Here is an 18367-nt window from a genome sequence, read left to right on the forward strand (position 1 = left end):
GTGTGAGAGGAGAAGGCCCCTTGAAGGAGCCTTCCTGTCCCTCCTTATAAACACACACCAGATGTGCCTTTTGCATTGGCTGCCCGGCCAGGGTTCGCCCAGGGCAGGAAGCGGGACAGCTCTGTCCCCTTTACACCCCAGCCCCCAAGCCTGTAGATGGCTGTCCTTCCACCCCTGGAAGGACAGGGGACCCTCAACCACCCAGACCAGGGCTTGGAGTGAATGGATTCTCACCATATTTCCCACTCTGAGAGAAATCAGCATGCGTTTGTCATCTTTTATTAATATTAGGCTAATTATCCTTACTCTGAAGATGAATACTGCATGGCCCACTGGTTCCCAGAGCAGCAGTTTTGCAAGCAAAGGAATTAGAAGCAGATGAGTCCTGCATCCTGCTGTGTTCTTTGGTTTCCCTTTTTGGTGTGGACAGGTGTGTCTCAGTCACCAACCACCATGTAACAAATCAACCTAAACCTTAGTGATGTCAAACAATGATTTATGATTTCTCTTTGATTCCGTGGCTTGATGGGGTTGTTCCTCTGCTGGTTTCACAGGGGTCACCATGTGGCTGCATCCAGCAGGGAGGGTGGCTGGGAGCCCGGCAGAGCTGAGCCTCTCTCCAGTTGGTACATTCACTCCAGACTTCACAGCATGGAAGTCTCAGGACAACCATCTAAGGGAAGGAAAAAAACCTGCAAGTCTCTTGCACCTAGCATCATTTCCATGACATGCTGTTGGTCAAAGTAAGTCACAAAGGCAGCCCTGACTCAGGGGATGGCAAACAGACCCACCTCCTGAGAGGAGCAGTGGCAAGCACAGTACAAACAAGCACGAGAGGAATTGTTTCCACCATCTCTGAAACCAAGCTAACACAAATTGCAAAAATACACATGATGTGAATGTTGCATCATTTGGAAATATTTTCTCCCCTTCTGTAGGTTGTCTTTTTGTTTTGTTTAAGGTTTCCTTTGCTGTGCAAAAGCTTTTAAGTTTAATTAGGTCTCATTTGTTTATTTTTGGTTTTATTTCCATTGCTTTAGGAGATGGATCCAAAAAAATATTGCTGTGATTTACGTCAGAGGTCTTTAATCCATTTTGAGTTTATTTTTGTGCATGGTGTTAGGGAGTGTTCTAATTTCATTCTTTTACATGTAGCTGTCCAGTTTACCCAGCACCACTTATTGAAGAGACTGTCTTTTCTCCACTGTGTATTCTTGCCTCCTTTGTCATAGATTAATTGACCATAGGTGTGTGGGTTTATTTCTGGGCTTTCTATCCTGCTCCATTGATCTATATGTTTGTTTTTGTGCCAGCACCATACTGTTTTGATTACTGTATCTTTGTAGGGTAGTCTGAAGCCAGGGAGTATGATTCCTCCAGCTCTGTTCTTCTTTCTCAAGATTGTTTTGGCTATTTGGGGTCTTTTGTGTTTCCATAAAAATTAAAAAAAATTTTTGTTCCAGTTTTGGGATTAATTTCAAAAATATACATAGAGCTCATACACCTTAAAAAAAAAAAAAAAACCCAATCAAAAATGGGCAAAAGACCTAAATAGACATGTCTCCAAAGAAGACATACAGATGGCCAACAGGCACATGAAAAGATGCTCAAAATCACTAATTATTAGAGAAATGCAAGTCAAAGCTACAATGAGGTATCATCTCACACCAGTCAGAATGGCCATCATTAAAATATCTACAAGTAATAAATGCTGGAGAGGGTGTGGAGAAAAGGAAACCCTCATACACTGTTGGTGGGAATGTAAATTGATACAGCCACTGTGGAGAACAGTATGGAGGTTCCTTCAAAAACTGAAAATAGAGTTACAATATGATCCTGCAATCCCACTCCTGGATATATACATCAGGAGTAAACTAAAAGATACATGCACCCCAATGTTCATAGTAGCACTATTTACAATAGCCAAGGCATGGAAGCAACCTAAATGTCTGTCAACAGATGAATGGATAAAGAAGATGTGGTATATATATACAATGGAATATTACTAAGCCATAATAAAAGAAGGAAATAATGCCATTTGAAGCAAGATGGATGGGCCTAGAGACTATCATTCTAAGTGAAGTAAGTCAGAAAGAGAAAGAAAAATATATGATATCACTTTATTTGTATCTAAAAAATGATACAAATAAACTTATTTACAAGACAGAAATAGACTCACAAATATAGAAATATAGAAAACAAACTTATGGTCACCAAAGTGGATAGTGGGGGGGGGGCGGTAAATTAGGAGTTTGGGAGCAGCCCATACACACTACTATATATAAAATAGGTAAATAACAAGGACTTACTGTATAGCGTAGGGAACTATGTTCAATATCTTGTAATAATCTATAATGGAAAAGAATCTGAAAAAGAATATATATATATATATATATACTATAATACATATTATATATATATCTGAATCACTGTGCTGTCACCTGAAACTAACACAACATTGTAAATTAACAATACTACTATAAAAAAAAAGTTAATTAAAAAAAGTCGCCCCAACATTGGTGATGCAATTACTAGACTTTTCTACTTAAGGTGAGATTTATCTTGTTAAAGATGATTCAGTACAAATACTCCATAGGGCTAACTTGGAAGCATTCTGACATAAGATATTGTATATCTAGCTTGTTGAAAGATGCAGATTTGACTTGCTGGGCTAGTTAGTAAGTAACCTCCTATATGTTTGGCACGTCCACATGGAATCATTCATTTATTAATGCCTGCATGCATTCATTCATATATATATTTGAACATGCATTCCTATGTGAAGCCCTGAACTAGGCACTGGAGGAGGGTGAGTAGCCAGATTAGTTAGACATCTTTTCTACACTTAAAGTATTACCATTGACAGTTATCTTTTTCTTCTTACCCTTGCTGATCCCAACAGGACCAACTTCTCCTCTGTGATTCTTTTTAGTTTGTAGTTTTTTAGTCAGCTACCTTTTTTTTTTCTTTAAGCAAGAGCTCTTTTTGTCCTGTCCATATAAGCCTCTATTAAGAAGTTGTAACTCTAATGGGATGTAAATGTAAAGAAAACGTCTTATGGCATACTCCACATGCAGACACCCAGAGACATCCATTTTCTTCGACAAACACTTAAAACAATATGAAAAATTGAGGAAAGCCAAAGATTAAGCCATTAATAGCTACAAAGCTATTACAGTTTAGTAGCAGGAACATCCAATGACAAGTCACACAAATCTTGGGCACTTTGGGATTTTGCTGGTGGCAGGCACAAATAACATTCATTTACTATTTGTACATTTATGCAGAAAATATTCATTCTGTTTTTATTGTACATTAGGCCTGTTTTAAATGAGGGATTTTGCAGTGAAAGAAGAAAAACAAAGTTCTTGTCCCCATGTAACTTAAACTTTAGTCAGGAGAAACAGACAGCAAAAATTGTGTGATTTGTCAGGTAGTGATAAACAGTATGGAAAAAAAATAAAGCAGAGGAAGATGAGGGAAAACCAGCGAAGAGTCTGAGAGGGGCTGGACGGTGGGGTAAAAGGAAAATCAGGAAGAAATGGTGTCCCATTGGGTGGCAAGTATTTCAAGAATGGAATGACCGCTGTTTCAAAGGCTGCTGAAGTCTGAGGATGGGCTGTTGTGTTTGGCAACGTGTCCATTGGTGACCCTGACACGAGCTCTTTCGTGGGGTGGTGCAGAGAAAAGCCAAATTAGTTTGATTTCAAGAGAGAATGGGAGGAGAGGAAGGGGAGACAGAGAATATAAAACTCTCCTATGGACGTTTTGCTGATGGGCATAGTGAGGAACGGGATGGTAATTGGAGGGAGATGGGGCCACAGAAGGTAATTTTTTACGGTAGAAAATATGGCAGCATGTTTGGTGCTATTGGAAATGATCTAGTACGGTGGGAATGTTGATGATGTGGAAGGTAGAGGGGCGATTTCTGGAGTGGTGTCCTTGAGTAGTTGAGGAGCATGGCTTGCTATAGAACATATATAAAAATTCATGTTATTAATTTTTAAGCATATATCCAAAGTCTATCGGGTTGGCCAAAAAGTGCGTTCGGGTTTTTCCATAAGTTGGTACAGAAAAATCCGAGCGAACTTTTTGGCCAAACCAATATATGCATACATTTAAATTTTTTATTTATATACTACTTTAACAGCATGCTATATGCATTTCAAAACACATATAAAAATCTAATTAAATCTTTGGAGGAAAAAATACATAAACAGAAGGCCCAGTATTTTCCCTCCAAACCACACAGATAGTCCTACACACATGCTCGTTGAGGTGCGTGCACTGTACTTTGGGGTTCTTACCTTTAGACAAGGTCACTGTCTGACACTGACTTATCAAAAAGCAGTTGGAAGGAAAAAGCTTGGTCCTTCAGGTTTGAGAACACGAGGTTTCCTTTTATTCTGTTTTCTGCCTCGGAAAGTGTTTCGACCTTAAGCAACACCTTACAGAGGGCAAGGACTTTAGACATAGCGCTCGGGGTGATTTAGTTAAAACGTTCTTCAAATGCTCCTAGAGGTTACTTTTGTCACATGTAGTGTCACAAAATGCAAAAAAATACTCAGAAAGAGGAACAACCACATTTCAATTTTTATTTGTGGATGGTGAGTCGCTTTTTAACCATAGGTCTTTCCCATAACTTTCTCGAATCCATGACTGAAGGACAAAAAATGTGCATCTCCTCATAGGTACAAACTAAAACCTTTCGCTACAGGAAGAGTGAGAGATGTGTCTATTTTTTTTTTTTCTGTAGTTTCTGTGTGAAAAAAATGCAGTTGCCAGCTGATGGGCAAACTAAAAACGTGTCCCCAAGTTGCAAAGAGTACAGAGTGTAAATGTCAGGCACTGGAGCTTTTCCCAGAAGTCGCATCCTCAGGAAGGTATTTTTCCTAATTATGAGGCTGAAATTATTGGCACAAGAAACACTGTTCCGTGATTGGCTAACATAATACAATAAAACAATGGTGTCAAGTTGAACCACTATGAACATCCATACAGTGGTCAAAGGAGTCCTTCCCACGGTTTCAGTGTGGTCCCAGTTGTAACCTGATGTCTCCAGGTTTGTCAGAAAAACACTCAGGTACAAGTGTCCCATTCGCAGCGTGTGGATCTCTTCCTCTAGAGACAGGATGGTCCTAAATCAGCCTTTCCATTGCAGGGGGAGCCGTCATGCTCCACATCTCCACGCGAGAGCCATCCTTTTCCTGACGGCTCGGGCTGTAGGACCCCTGAGTTGCCCTCTTGTTGGAGGCAACGACGGAGGCCACCACTGCCAGGAAGAGGATCAACAACAAGGCTAAAGTCACTGAACCGATGGCGGCGAAGACGTCTGAGAGCAAGTCGTCTGCCAACTGCAAGGATAGAAATAATTGTGATGTGAGTTACAGAGCAAAGGAGAACGTCCAGGTCAAGGAACTACCCTGGAATGGAAACCAAGCAGAGCGCAGGTGCCACTCAGTGCTGGAGAAAGATCAAGGTGTGGAAGGAAAGTCAGGTGTCCTTATTCCAAGATCATGAGAATGTGACTGTCTCTAGAGTCCAAGGTCTAGAGTCAGAAAGTGAGGCAGGAGACACCTACTGTGTCTACTCTGTGTCTTAATTTCAGTGACTGAGGTCATTTGTGTGACATCAAGGCCAAAGGATGAACCCGCACGTTTATTTGTAAAATAGTTCTGCATCTATAGAGATGTATGGCTCACAGTCCTTTGACTCCCTTGCAAAAAGTTCTGATTTTGCACTGAAAAAAAATTGTTGTTTTACAGCCTTTCTCGGGAAAGGAAGAAAATTAAATTAGTTGGGTCTCATGGGAAAGATCTTGAGACATAGGCTGGGCTGCAATGAGCTGGTTTCCACAGTCATCACTTTGACTTGGATTCGATGTGACAATTGAATGGTTGTGAAAACACACGTGCGCCACATGGAACCAAACCTGGGAACAGAAAACTGCAGGCAGAGCCCCACATGGAGTAGCTGGGTCCTAGACTCTCAGGGGTGTGCCTTGGACAGAGTGGTTTGCCTAATGTTGATTCCAATGTGTTTGCCAAGCACTTTTTTAGCAATGGGTAAAATGAAACTGATTTAGTTGCATAGAAATATTAAAGACAGGACACAGTTGCTATTTGAATTTTTAACAGGTTTTCAAAGAAATATTTCTGTCAGGGTAAGTAAAAGCAGAAGTAAATTAGTTTACCTTCTCATTTAGCTTTCTCTAGGACCCATTCCCTGTTACCTAACCAAGCTACTGTTATAAATGTAATCTTTGTTAGTTTAACATCCTAGGGAATTTTAAACACCTTTGTTTTCCTTTGTGTTTTTACTTTGCTTTTGTTGTTCACTGTGCTTTGATTTAGCCATTATATAATTAATATAATCCTTTAATACTGTATCTCTTCATAATATTGTCTTGGGTTTACTCACTATGAGCCTTGTTTGAATGTGCTTCATTAGTTTCCTCATTCATTCAACAATGCTTATTGACTATCTGCTACAAACACTGAACTGAACTAGGAGATAAAAATAGAAGGTAAGTCAAAGTCTGAAATCTGGAGCTCAGACACGCACACACATATACACAGATAATCATACATTATAAACACGTTATGATAATGTCATAAATGAACTGCACAGGGGTGTAGGTAGAGTAATATTGGAATGTGGCATGTGATTACCTTTTGAAGGATAAATGAACATTCAAATAGTTCGAGCGGGAAATTCTACTTGGATGAAACAATTTGAAATCAAAAGGGCAAGAGTATATAAAAGTCCTTAGAGTTTGGGGAAACAGTAGGAAATCCGGCGTGATGAAATGTATTGTCCATAAATGTGTACATTTGAGTGGGAAAAGGATTTTAAAAGTTGGTGAGAGACAGAACTACAAGGTAGATGAATCTGGACAAGAAATCTGAAGGCCACACTAAAATTCAGACTTGGTCCTGAGGTCAGTGGGAGCCAGTGAAGGTGTTTAAGTGAGAGCATGATATGATCAAGTCTGTGTTTCATTAAAACTTGGCTCTGGTAACAGGATGGAGGGTGGGTGGAAAGTGAAGGTGGGGCTGGAGGTGGAGGAAATAGGAGTTTATTGTATTAGTCGTGGTGAGATGACCTAGGTCTAAGTTTGCCAGTGGAGTGAGACTCGAAGAGGAAAAGGTGGAGAGAGACTTGGGAGGTGGAGCCAGTCCACGGCAGACTGTGTGAGCGAGGCTGGGGGGAGCGGAGGGAAGACAAGAATGGTCACCACAGGAGGTGACCCTGTTGGCTGGGGTCTCATTAGCTGGGATAAGATACACAGGAGCAGAAACAGGCGTGCATGGGAAGACTGCCTTTAGGCTGGGAAAAGCTAGCGTCAGGTTCCTGGGCAACATTCAGGTGTGCGCTGCTACTCTCCACATTATTGTCTAAAATTCTGGGTCACAGCAACTTTTCCAGTTATTGGAGAAAAAGCATATAGAGTTTCATAGAATTCACTCGTTCTTGAGAAAAATTGTTTACCTCAACTAGAGGGCAGGTTCTCCGGCCACACTGTGTGGCAATGACATCCTTTATCTGTAGGAATAACTGTGGGCTGGGACAGATGAATACAGCCATAGACCTGGCCTTGAAAGCTCAAGAGCCTGGGTCTCAGCAGGCAGATGGACCCCTTGGTGTTATCTGGGGACCTCTAGATTGTCTAACCCTCTTGTTCCTAGATGCTGAATTCTCCTTAATCTGTCCAGTAAACTGTGTCATCTTTGGGAGTCAATGGTTGTTCTGCTGGGTGGGTGAGTTGGGAGGGTCCACACCCACACAGAGAGGAGACGGATCACTTGGTTTGCCTCTGTTTTCTAAACTTCTCCGGCGTCTTCTCATTTGGGCTGAGAATGATTGCACGGGGAAAGCTAATGCCGCCCAGACCCTCGCCCCTGCCACCCTGCAGCTGGAGAGGGAGGGGACATGGCAGGTGTAGGCGCTGAGTTCTCGTTGGGACCCCAGTTCTGGCAGAACCAGAGGACTGATCCGCTTCACTTATCTCGGGACCTGCGGGGAACCAAGGCTCTTGTCTGTAGAGGCTCCACTGCTCTCAGCAATGTGGAGAGAATGGAAGGGCCAGCTCCAGACCTGAGAGAAACCCCCTGCCTCTACCGGCTGTGTGCTGAGTGGCGGGCCTCAGCCAGTCCCTGCAAGACACTGGGTTTGATCACCTGTAACACCAGATCCTAGCATCTACTCCCAGGGATGGGAGTCAGGAGACACAACACATGCAAAAGCCAAAGAGAATGTCCCAGAGTAAGTTCCCAGCACGGGAGAATGTGAGCAACCGTGAAGATGTGATGTATCACCTCGCTGACTTCATTCAATTCTGAAAGATGACGTAGAACTCCCTCAGTGCCTCGGGATACAACCCGGGAGCCAACCTACAAACCTAACACGGCAATTCCGAGCTTCAGATAAAGTTTTGGATGAAATGGCTGGCCTAGCGATATCAGATAGGGCGCGTCACTCGGCTTTGGTGGGGAGCTGAGGGAGTCAGTTTGAAATCGCCTCTGGAGGGCCCTTTGCTTTTGAATTCCCCTGGCTGAAAGGCCTTTTTTGCTCTGCTATTCTTCAACTGGGCTTAAAATACACAGCCCTGGAATGGATCCTTTGATAACTGAAACTGCTGGGACACAGGAACTGACAAGGCCGCCAGGTGTGGACCGTCCTGAAAAACAGCGTGAGTTTAAGGCCAGGCCTGTATGGATGGGTTGTGCTGCTAATGCTGCACTTTTGAATAACCTTTTTCAGAAAAGATAGACCCCAAATTCATTAAAATTTCATGTAAAATTACTTTTCAGATGGCTTATGCTGCAATTCGTATCGTTAACATCTCGTTTAAATGTACATTTTATACATGATCACATTAAACTGTGGTGACTTGGAACTCCCCATCTGCAGAATGAAATAAATAGGTGCTTCATTTTTTTTCCTCCATGGAAGATTCATTCTGAAACATTGACTGGTTGTGGCCAAATGTGACCCAAGGCAAGGATGCACGCTGGCATTCTCAGGGGAAACTGCCAAAACTTATTTTGAACCTTCTCACCTGAGCCTAGGCTAGAACACGCTGGAAATGCACATTAGCTTTTTTCCCTTAAACTCCAGAAGAGGAATTCTATGCTGTGATTCCCCTGGGGGAGACTGGAAACAGACGGAAATGGGTTTGAATCCAGTTTTGCCACTGGTGTCCTACACTTATCTCTGCTGTTTGCCCACCTGTAAAGCGGGAGTGACAGTTCCTGCCTCCTAGGCTTGCTCTGAGACGTGGAGTATCCAGGTGTGTGGAGCTTCTCTGAGGGGCAGGCTCAGAAGGGAAGTCAGTCCTTGTGGCCGCTCCTGTTTAGCACTCTTCAGAGGGATGACCCTTCCCCGGCTGATTTCCCCGGTCCTGCTTGGGCGTCAGGACACCCACCAGATGCCACCCACTCTGGCAACAAGTCGGGACTCAGAGCCCAGCCTGGGAGCCGAGAGGGGCAGCCACTGACCTGGAGCTGGCAGGGGCCTGGGCCATCTGGCCGTCAGGGCCCACAGCCCCTCACTAGCTGACTGCTGGTCAGTTCATCTGATTTTGAAAACACGGAACGAGCTGGCTTGTCTGGAAAGGAAAAGTAATGAGACTATCTCTGTCCTCAGCGCGAGGATCCGCCTGTCATAATATTTAGGGCCAATTCGGAAAAACGTGAAAATAATAAGCACATTGGAAGGAGCCTGGAAAAACAGGATATCTTAGGAAACTTGACCTCCTATTTCCAGGTGAAAGGAGGTGAAGACCTTAAAGCTTTGACTTGAGGTGAGGAAATTCTAGGACTGAGGCCATGGTTTCCCCCTTAGGGGCATATTTTTCTCACGTCGGATTTTGTAAAATCAGCAGAAGTACGTTTGTAGTTGAAAAAAGGAGAAATGTTGGGAGTTAAAAACTGGCTCCTGAAAAACACTAGGGTGGAGTGAATTCCCCAAATCCTTCTTAGAATTCAGTTTATATGTCCGTTGTGTGGAAATATGTGGAGACAGTTGAAGACAAGAAGTTAGAATGTTTGGATGTGCTAGTTGATTACAGGTTATAGTCCAGCTTCAATATGTGAGTTTCTGAAATGTGTGTGTGTGTGTGTGTAGTGTTACACAAGTACATAATAGTACGTTATGTACTATTATGAGCGTTAGTGATTAATGGGAAAAATACTTTAAAGATGTTGTGTTTTTACAAAGCTGGTTATAATATTTACCTTCCATCTGTGTATCTAAAGTGAAATGAGGACATCTCTTTGACTCTCATCCTTCAAATTAAAAATAAAGAAGAGATAGATGAGAAAGAGAGAGAGAGAGACAGCAAGCAGTTCTTGTGAATCACTATTGTAACAAGTAGGTCTTCAATTTGGTGGATGGTAGAAAACTCCCACACAGACCTGGGTCCTTGAACTATCTCTTATTAGTGAATTGCTAGGAACAGCCGTTTCCATAGTAATATTGAATATGTGCCAGAACTCTGTTTTTAAAATGAATATTGCTGCAGCAGCCAATTTTCAACCATAAATACACTATCCCCTTTACAGTTTTAAGGGGGGGAACAGGGTACTGAGAAGCTGAAAGCGGGGCCTTGGGCAGCATCCTGGCACAGGGAGGGGACCACCCAGCAGATGCTCCTGCCACCTTGTAAAATGCTCAGGACTGGGAAGCATGGCAGCCACGGAGCCCTCTCCAGGCAGCTGACGGCTGCAGGGACCAGGGGGGCGTCTGAACTGCAAGCCCAGTAGCATTTTCTCCTTGGTGCTCCCATCTCTTCATCCGCTGCTCTGCCTCTCCCAGAAGACACACAGGCTCTCAAAGGAAGCCGACATAGTCTTTCAACCAACTCTCACCAAGTAATTACAGTTCCTTACAACTCTACTAATTGGGGACCGTCTTGACAGCCTGGTGATGGAGAAACCCGGCGACACGAGGTGGTTCCGGGCACCACCCCCACTCCCGGAGGGGTGCTGTCCTGGGAACCTTTTAATGCGATTTCCACATCAGGCCCCACCGAAGACGTTGGAATCGCTACTGGAAATTTGGTACACAGGAGACAAATCAGAAAAGGAGCTGGTCCAGCACAAGGCTGCACGTTTGGGGTTGCAGCCCTAGTTGAAAGCATCGCTTCTTTCACAACTGACCACCAGCCCACGCATGACGTGTGTGGGCTTTTAGGGGAAGAGCACCATTATTCTGAGATTTGAGGGGTGCTGTGACACTGGTCATGAAGGGACACAGTTATTCCTGCATTCAGCAAGTGGTTCTTGAACACGCCCTCTGTGTGAGCACAGTGGGAGCTAGAATACAGTGGTGAGCCCGGCAGTTCCCAACCCCACCTATCTAGTGTTGGGTCTGGAATTCTTGCCCCGATATCTCACAAGCTCTTTCCTACTCAGGACGCCACATTTTCAGCAGAAGCATAGATGTAGCCAGAAGTTTGGAGACACGGCTTTCCTATTCTCTCTCCTTAAGCAGGTGGTGTAAGTGATATAATTGTTCTCCTTGGAAGACCAGGTCTTATGAATAAAAATTCACTCTTTGCCTCATACAAGAACCAAATCCCAGCAGCCCAAACTCAGATTTCATTATGTTTTGGTAAATTCATTGTTTGAAGATAATTGCTGCCCTTTCTGCTGACCCTGGGTCAGGGGGGTTACCAGATGTTGTACGCACAGAAACGTTTAAATTCCAGGTAGGGATTATCACATCCTGTCACCTTTTCAGGGAGGCCTTGCCTGATTGCCCTCTTTAACTGTAATCAACTTCATCTCTCTCCAGCACGTCACGCCCTGGGACACCTAACAGTTCACGGGGGAAGTCCCTCCCCTCCCAAGGCAGAAGTTCCATCAAGATGCAGCTCCATCCTCTGCCTCCCAGCCCCTGGACCGGCATCCGTGCCCCAGGGACCCCGCGGTGATCGCCACTGGGCAGAAGGCTTGCCCAGCAGCACATGGCGAGCTCTCAATTTCATGCACAGAGCTTCTCCCCAGGGATTCCTGCAGGAGGACACCCTCAGCCTGTGACCCACAAGAGGAGAGACAGCCGCTCTCTAACTCCGCTGAAGGGTCAGGGCGCCTCGGAGGGGCTGCGGGCAGACACTGGGCGGGGGGGGGGGGGAGCGGGGGGTGCGGCAGATCAGAAACCACGTGATCAAAGAGTGAAGGGGGCTACTATTATTATATAACTTGGCTACTATTCCTTTCTGTGGAATCCGCCACAAACAGTCTGCTTTCACCTTCTCCTGCACCAGAGCCCAGATGGGAATGTCATCAGGTGACACAAGCAGGAGATGCGAGAGATCATTTTTTTTTTTTAATACCATTTTCTATGTGTGAAACATTCTTTTTGTCTCCGCTAGGTGACCCCCTGGACATTATCATGGCCCATTTTGGTCTCAGAAAACCTGGGTAGACAGTCATACTTCCCTTCCTTCTCTTTCTCTCTGCATTCCAGAAAACAGTGGTCGCCAGCTGAAGACTCGGGCTGTGTAGTGCACACCACACTGTGAGCTGCACACACTTGTGTTTGTCAATCGGACGCCCTTTCCATCTTCATTATTTTACACTGGGATCCACTCAGAACGCAGTCCCCTGCCCTTCCGCTCGGGTTGCTCTCTTGTTCATTCTCAGGGTCGCAACCTGGTTAAGACAGTAACTGTCTCTTACGTGGCTGGTTAAACGGTCCTCTAGCCATCCTTTCTTGCCCCAGGATCTACCCCAGCCAGCCAGCCCTACAGAAAAAAAAAAAAGAGCTTGCTTACCTGGCTGGGAAGCCCACGGATGCTATCCGCATCAGTCCTAACCGTGTCAAGCCTAACCTGCTGAGTTTTAAGTCAAGGCTCGTTTTGACTTTGCCCCCATTTCCCTGTGAAGGTCAGCATCAGCTACGCCCTGCACGTCTGCAAAGCGACTGTCCTTACCCGCCCTTCTCAAGCAGGAACCAGCCTCCTCCGCCCCTCCCCCGCCCATGCCGCTCCTCCAGGTTGAACACCCTGGGGCTTAGCTGCCCTTTGCAGTCCCCCCGGGCACCCCGCGGGCTCTCCTCCCAGCATCTCATTCCCGGAAGCCCAGGGCTCAGCCCCGTTTAGAAGAGCTGCGGCCCGGCCTGTCCGGCGTGAACTGTCCCGTGCAGTTGAACGTGCTGCCCTGTTCATCAGGGGTTAGGCCACCCTCCACCCCGCCCCTCAGGATTGTACGGATGAGTATCTGTTTCCTCTGGAACTTTCCGACACGACCAAGTGCAGTGCTTTGCACAGAGTGGCCGATCAATTGTTATTGACTCACCCACTGGTAGTGCTCGTGGCTCTGTTGAACGCCTTGATTCGATTCTTTTTTCAGTCGTCGGGAGACTTCTCTACTGCCGGGAGTTTATTGGTGGGGACATGGTCCACCCATTTGTTCATGCGCTCATTCACTCACGCATCGTAAGTGAACGCCGTCACCGTGGCAGGCAGCTCCCTGGGTCCTGGACACACGCGATCCAAAGGCATAGGCATCGCCTTCAGAGAGTTCACCGTGGAGTGATAGTCCCGGGCCGGGCGGCTACGCAAACCGCCACAGTTCAGGCGACGGGTTAGAGGCGATTATGAAGGAAAGAAAGGCGAGAAGGTGGACTTCATGACATGCTCCAGTTTTCTTAAAGGGAGCTGCTGGAAGAAGGAGGTGAGGAAGCGTGTTGAAGGCAGAAGGAAACACCACGATCCAGCGGGAGAGAGGAGAAGCATGCCTGGGCCTTTCCTGCTTGCCTGGGAGGCCGGTGGAGGGAAGTGCTTCTTGCTTCTGCAGAGACCCACGCGGAGAAGCAGCAGCCCATGTGTCAGGAAAGCGTTCACCCAACCTGGGCAGTAACCACAACAGGTTCCCTTCCAGGAAGCTTCTCTCCTCTCCCTCAGCGAAGCAGAGGACAGAATCGCACGCGCAGTTTCATAGATATTCTCTGCAGGTTCTTTCCTAGCACATCTGACCTACACCTCTTATAAGAAACCTATCAGCCTCATAGGCCAGGAGTCCTCTACTAACCTGGGTTTTGGAGGACACAGAAAGATTTAAATTTCTTTATACCCATTCTCTGACATGGTCTATAGATTTCAGAAGGTGATTGATAAGTATATCAATTGATTTTATACAACATTTCAAAAGCAAGAGAATATCCAGCAAACAAGTTAAAAAGGCAGGGGGACTTTTGAGATTAAATCATACTAAAATGACATGACAACTAACAACTAAATGCAATTGATTGTATCCTTGATCAAAAACAAAAATCTAAAGGACAATTTTGGGACAATTAGAGAAATCTGAACATGGATAGTATATGAGATGGTAAATTTCTTAAATGCCATACTGGTATATGGTTGTAGAAGGGAGTCCTCTTTCTTCGGAGACGCTGAAATATTTAGTGGTAAAGTGTTACAACGTCTGCAACCTACTTTCTAAAGCTAGAGCAAAAAAAGTATGTATATAGAGGTAAGAAAGGGAGCAAAATATTAAAAAACTGTTGAAACTGGATGAAGGACATGTGTTCACTGCACTATTTTTTTTTCTGATTTTCTTTAGCTTTCATTTTTTTTCCCAAAAAAGTTAGAAAAGTAATACTTTTAAAAATGATGTTACCGTGAAAATAATTCCTCTAAGCCCCCAATTTGTGGATCTTGCTTCTTCACTATCTGTTTGTTCTTCTGCTACTCTGGGTCTTGCTGATTTCTCTCCCTGCTATACTTTTATTGCCTAGTAAATCTTGTTCCCATCGATGGTTTTATCTCCCATCTAGACACTGAGACATTCATGGATCACATCACATGCCAGTTTCCTCACACATTTGGCCCTAACCCTCCTGCTGGAGCCTAACGCAGTGCCAGGCACACAGTGGGCATCCGTGGACTTCCTCACCATCTCCTGGCATTGTCCTTCCTGACCTAAAGGCTGTACCTTGGCCCTTTCCTCACTTGGAATTCTTTCTTCTTACCAACTTTCTTCAGTCGGTGAAAAAATGCTATTAATTCATTCTCACATTAAGCAGGAGAAAGAATGCCAAATCCCCAACATCCTTATGGCTTATCACATGTCCTTTTGGCAAAGGTAATCTAGCCTGTGTCATTGTATTTATTGCCCCCAAATCAGAACCAGTTGCCAGAATGAAGGTCTATTGGTTTGTGTTGGCTTAATCCACATCAGGGGGGCTTTAGGGGCATATAAGGATAATTTGACCAGCAAAAGGAAAGCCATACAAATGATCAAAAACGCTAACAGATATGCTGAGAACACCAAGCTTGTTTTACTGAGGATTTATGGCCAACTTATCAGAAAATTATTTGGTCCAAGTCTACATTCAAATAGGTCCCTCAGTAATTCAGCAAAGATTCCAGCCTCTGAAAAAAACAGCCTCTATAATGAGATACTCCAGTAACCCCTAACTTGCAGCACATGTAGTTTAATTTTCAACAGTTGTGAGACTGCAGTAAATCCAGCTTTTGAATAACTAGTTCCACTGATACCTCAGACCTGCATTAAATTAGCAGAGCATGAAGATCAACGGCATCCTCCCTCCTGACATACCTGCGTCCATGTTTATTAACCAAATCGAGCTTAAATGTCTGACCTCCCCCACATGGCAGCCGTGCCAGCGCCTGCTGGGTCCCAGCAGAAGTGAGTGCCAAGTCACCAGGCTCTGCCGCATGATGTCAGCTGTGCCCCAGGCCCAGCTCTGGAGGTTGTATTTTATTGACCAGACTCAAATTGGTTTCCCCTCGTGCAGGTGATAAAGTGTGGCATCAAGTCACCCATGTGAAATATATTACCTTAACTTTGACAGCTTGTCATTGAAGTCGTTGTTTATATAATCTATTGTGCCATTTACTCTATTCTTATTTTACAAAGCAACAATAGAAATGAAAACCCTTGCTTCCAGTGTTTCATGGATGAATGTCTATACCCTGTACCTTCTCTTAAAAAAATCTCAGAAGTAGCTATTTCTATTGTCATTGTTGGTTTACATCAAATTATCAGATTTTCAGTTTCAAAGTCTGCCTCGTGGAAGATGAAAGCAGCATTGCGTGCTTTAACTGGAATCCTTTCACAGTGCAGCTCTCTCCCTTCCGAATCGTTTTGAGACTTGCTACGTCTTAACGGGGAAGGAGCCTGCCATGCTGAGGTTGGTCGGATCCAAAGTGAACATTCCTAAAAATCTATGAGCTTGTCACCACTTAGAACACCAGGGTACCTTACCACCAGCAAAGATAGAAACCTTCATATTGGGAAGATTGATTAAAGTAGTATTTAGTTTTAGAACTAAGGAGTTCTTTCAGAAGTCAGGCTTTCAAATTCCAAATAAGCCATTTGGTAAAAGTCTATGGCAGGATTAAAACAAAACAAAACACAAACACAAAAACCTTATGTCTGATTTTGATAATAGTCCACCTAAATGTCCCAAAATGCAACTGGGGGTAAAGATCTATTTACAGTGGTATTGAGGATGTACAGCCTTCCTTCTTGGGGGGACAAAAATAAAGTCTAACAGCATTTAACTCAGTCTAAAAATCCTGCTGAACTACAGTTGCCCTATCTCTACGTATTCAAGTAGCATAGACTTTGACAGCCTATTATAAAATGAGACCAGACAATATAGCTGTGCTGGTTATTTTACACTTTTGGAGCTCTAGGTGTATGTACACAGTAATTATGATATACAACGTGTCTGCATTGCCTTTTGAAATAACGGTTTAGGAGATTCTTGCCTGAGAAGTTCTCTTCCTTCCCTACAAAGGGCTCAAAGGACGAATCTTCTCCTTTTGCCACTGACTAATTTCTAGTGACTGTTTTAATAAGAAGAAGATCAGATTCTGTTTCCTATCCAGTTCAGAGACCTTTTTAAGAAGGAATGAGATAACCTAGCTAACATGTTAAATTGTGTTTTAGTTCTATAATTTGTCATTAATATTCCAAAATATAAGGCTTTTCTCCGGATAAACTTTGCTGATTGCTGCATTTTCTCATATTCTGTGTCATACTGAAATTTTAATTATTTACATTCTTTTTTTTTTCCTGAAGTTTGGAGTAATTGCCTAAAGAATATTCCCCTTACTAACTTAAATAATTTGAAACATGTGGAAATTTTGTTTTCTAAACTCCCAAAGAGACTGAGAACTGAGAATTCAAGCTATAAACTAAGCCTCTTCAGTTTTGTTGCTTCTTTTCCCAGACCCCAGAATAACACTGCTCTCCCACCTTTATAAAGTATTTCCCTTGGGTCTATAACTTTTCTATTCCACCACCATTTAGATGACTTGTCCTCAGGGATATGGCTGTGCTAAGAGCCTCGGGAAGAAAACCAAGATTAGTCACCAGGCTTGCAGAATCCTCCCCGATTCTGTTTACGAGGATGGCTGCCAATTCTCCAAACGTGTTCTGCACTCATGTTCTTTTCAGGGTCACTCTGCTCGCACAGCACAGATTAAACACACAGCCTCAGGACTCTCAGTGTTGTGAGGAGAAGCATTTACATTCCACTGACAGCGCGGGGTGTCAAAGGAAGCCATCTGCTCTGATTTAACGACACAAGGGATAGCTACGGCTCTGAGAAGAGAAAGAGAGTTACAACGTGGCTCACCTCAGCCAACCACTCCTCTGCGCGGCGGACCTGGGGAGGAATCGCCTCCATATTAAGAGGCATTTTTATCCTTAGAGGTTCTTAGAGGTTGGCCCTCTACCCAATGGTTTCATTGTTCTCTTTTATTAAAATGTCTTTACTACCGTTTTTTAGGCCTCTTCCCCTGGTCTCAGGAACCTAGAATAAATCTAGTGTTTCTACTACAAGGTGGCAACTAGATCTTTGATTATTTGTACATTCTACCTAGGCCATTCATCTTTTCGATATTCTACAATGAGATCAGCTGTAAAACACTTTGGAACTAAAAGGTGGTACATAGGGGAAAAAGGAAAAGTAATTAAAACCTGAGGACTTAATCTTTCCCTGGCATCTGACAAGTCACCTCATTTTAATCTTCACACTAGTCTAATGATACAGAGATCATTGCCCTTAATTAAAAGATCTTTTAAGCAATTTGTCCCAAGTAACAAATTACTTAAGCAGCAGATCCGGTACCCAAACGGTCAGGGCTTGTTCAGTTATGCACAGATGCATCCTAGGTAGAGCACTATATAGCTGTAACCCCAAATCTACCCTGAATTTCAACTAAGCTACCCTTATTCGACATATTTACACACTGAGAGATGAGTAATAATAGTTATTTTACACTTCAGGTCTCTTGCTATGGACAGCACTTATATAACCAGCTGCGTTTCCCTGCTTGTCGGTGTTGGTTTAATTTTTTGGGACTTTGCATGTCAGAATA

The 18367-nt window shown here is 44.0% G+C and overlaps 1 protein-coding gene across 5 annotated transcripts in view; it reads right to left on the reverse strand.

Annotated features, from left to right (window-relative positions):
• Window positions 1-4729: 4729 nt before the first annotated feature.
• CRB1 (crumbs cell polarity complex component 1) overlaps window positions 4730-18367 on the reverse strand; it is a 267605-nt gene continuing 253967 nt past the window's right edge. For 3 of the 5 annotated variants that reach the window (XM_060294412.1, XM_060294325.1, XM_030884095.2), the window contains one exon: window positions 4730-5354. In XM_060294412.1, coding sequence (XP_060150395.1) covers window positions 5139-5354 — 216 coding nt within the window. In that variant the 3' untranslated portion in view covers window positions 4730-5138. Of the gene's footprint in view, window positions 5355-13304; window positions 13670-18367 lie in introns of all 5 variants that reach the window. The other 2 variants (XR_009563008.1, XM_060294459.1) reach the window with 2 other exon arrangements.

Source organism: Globicephala melas, chromosome 1 (assembly GCF_963455315.2).
Source record: "Globicephala melas chromosome 1, mGloMel1.2, whole genome shotgun sequence".
NCBI lineage: Eukaryota > Metazoa > Chordata > Mammalia > Artiodactyla > Delphinidae > Globicephala > Globicephala melas.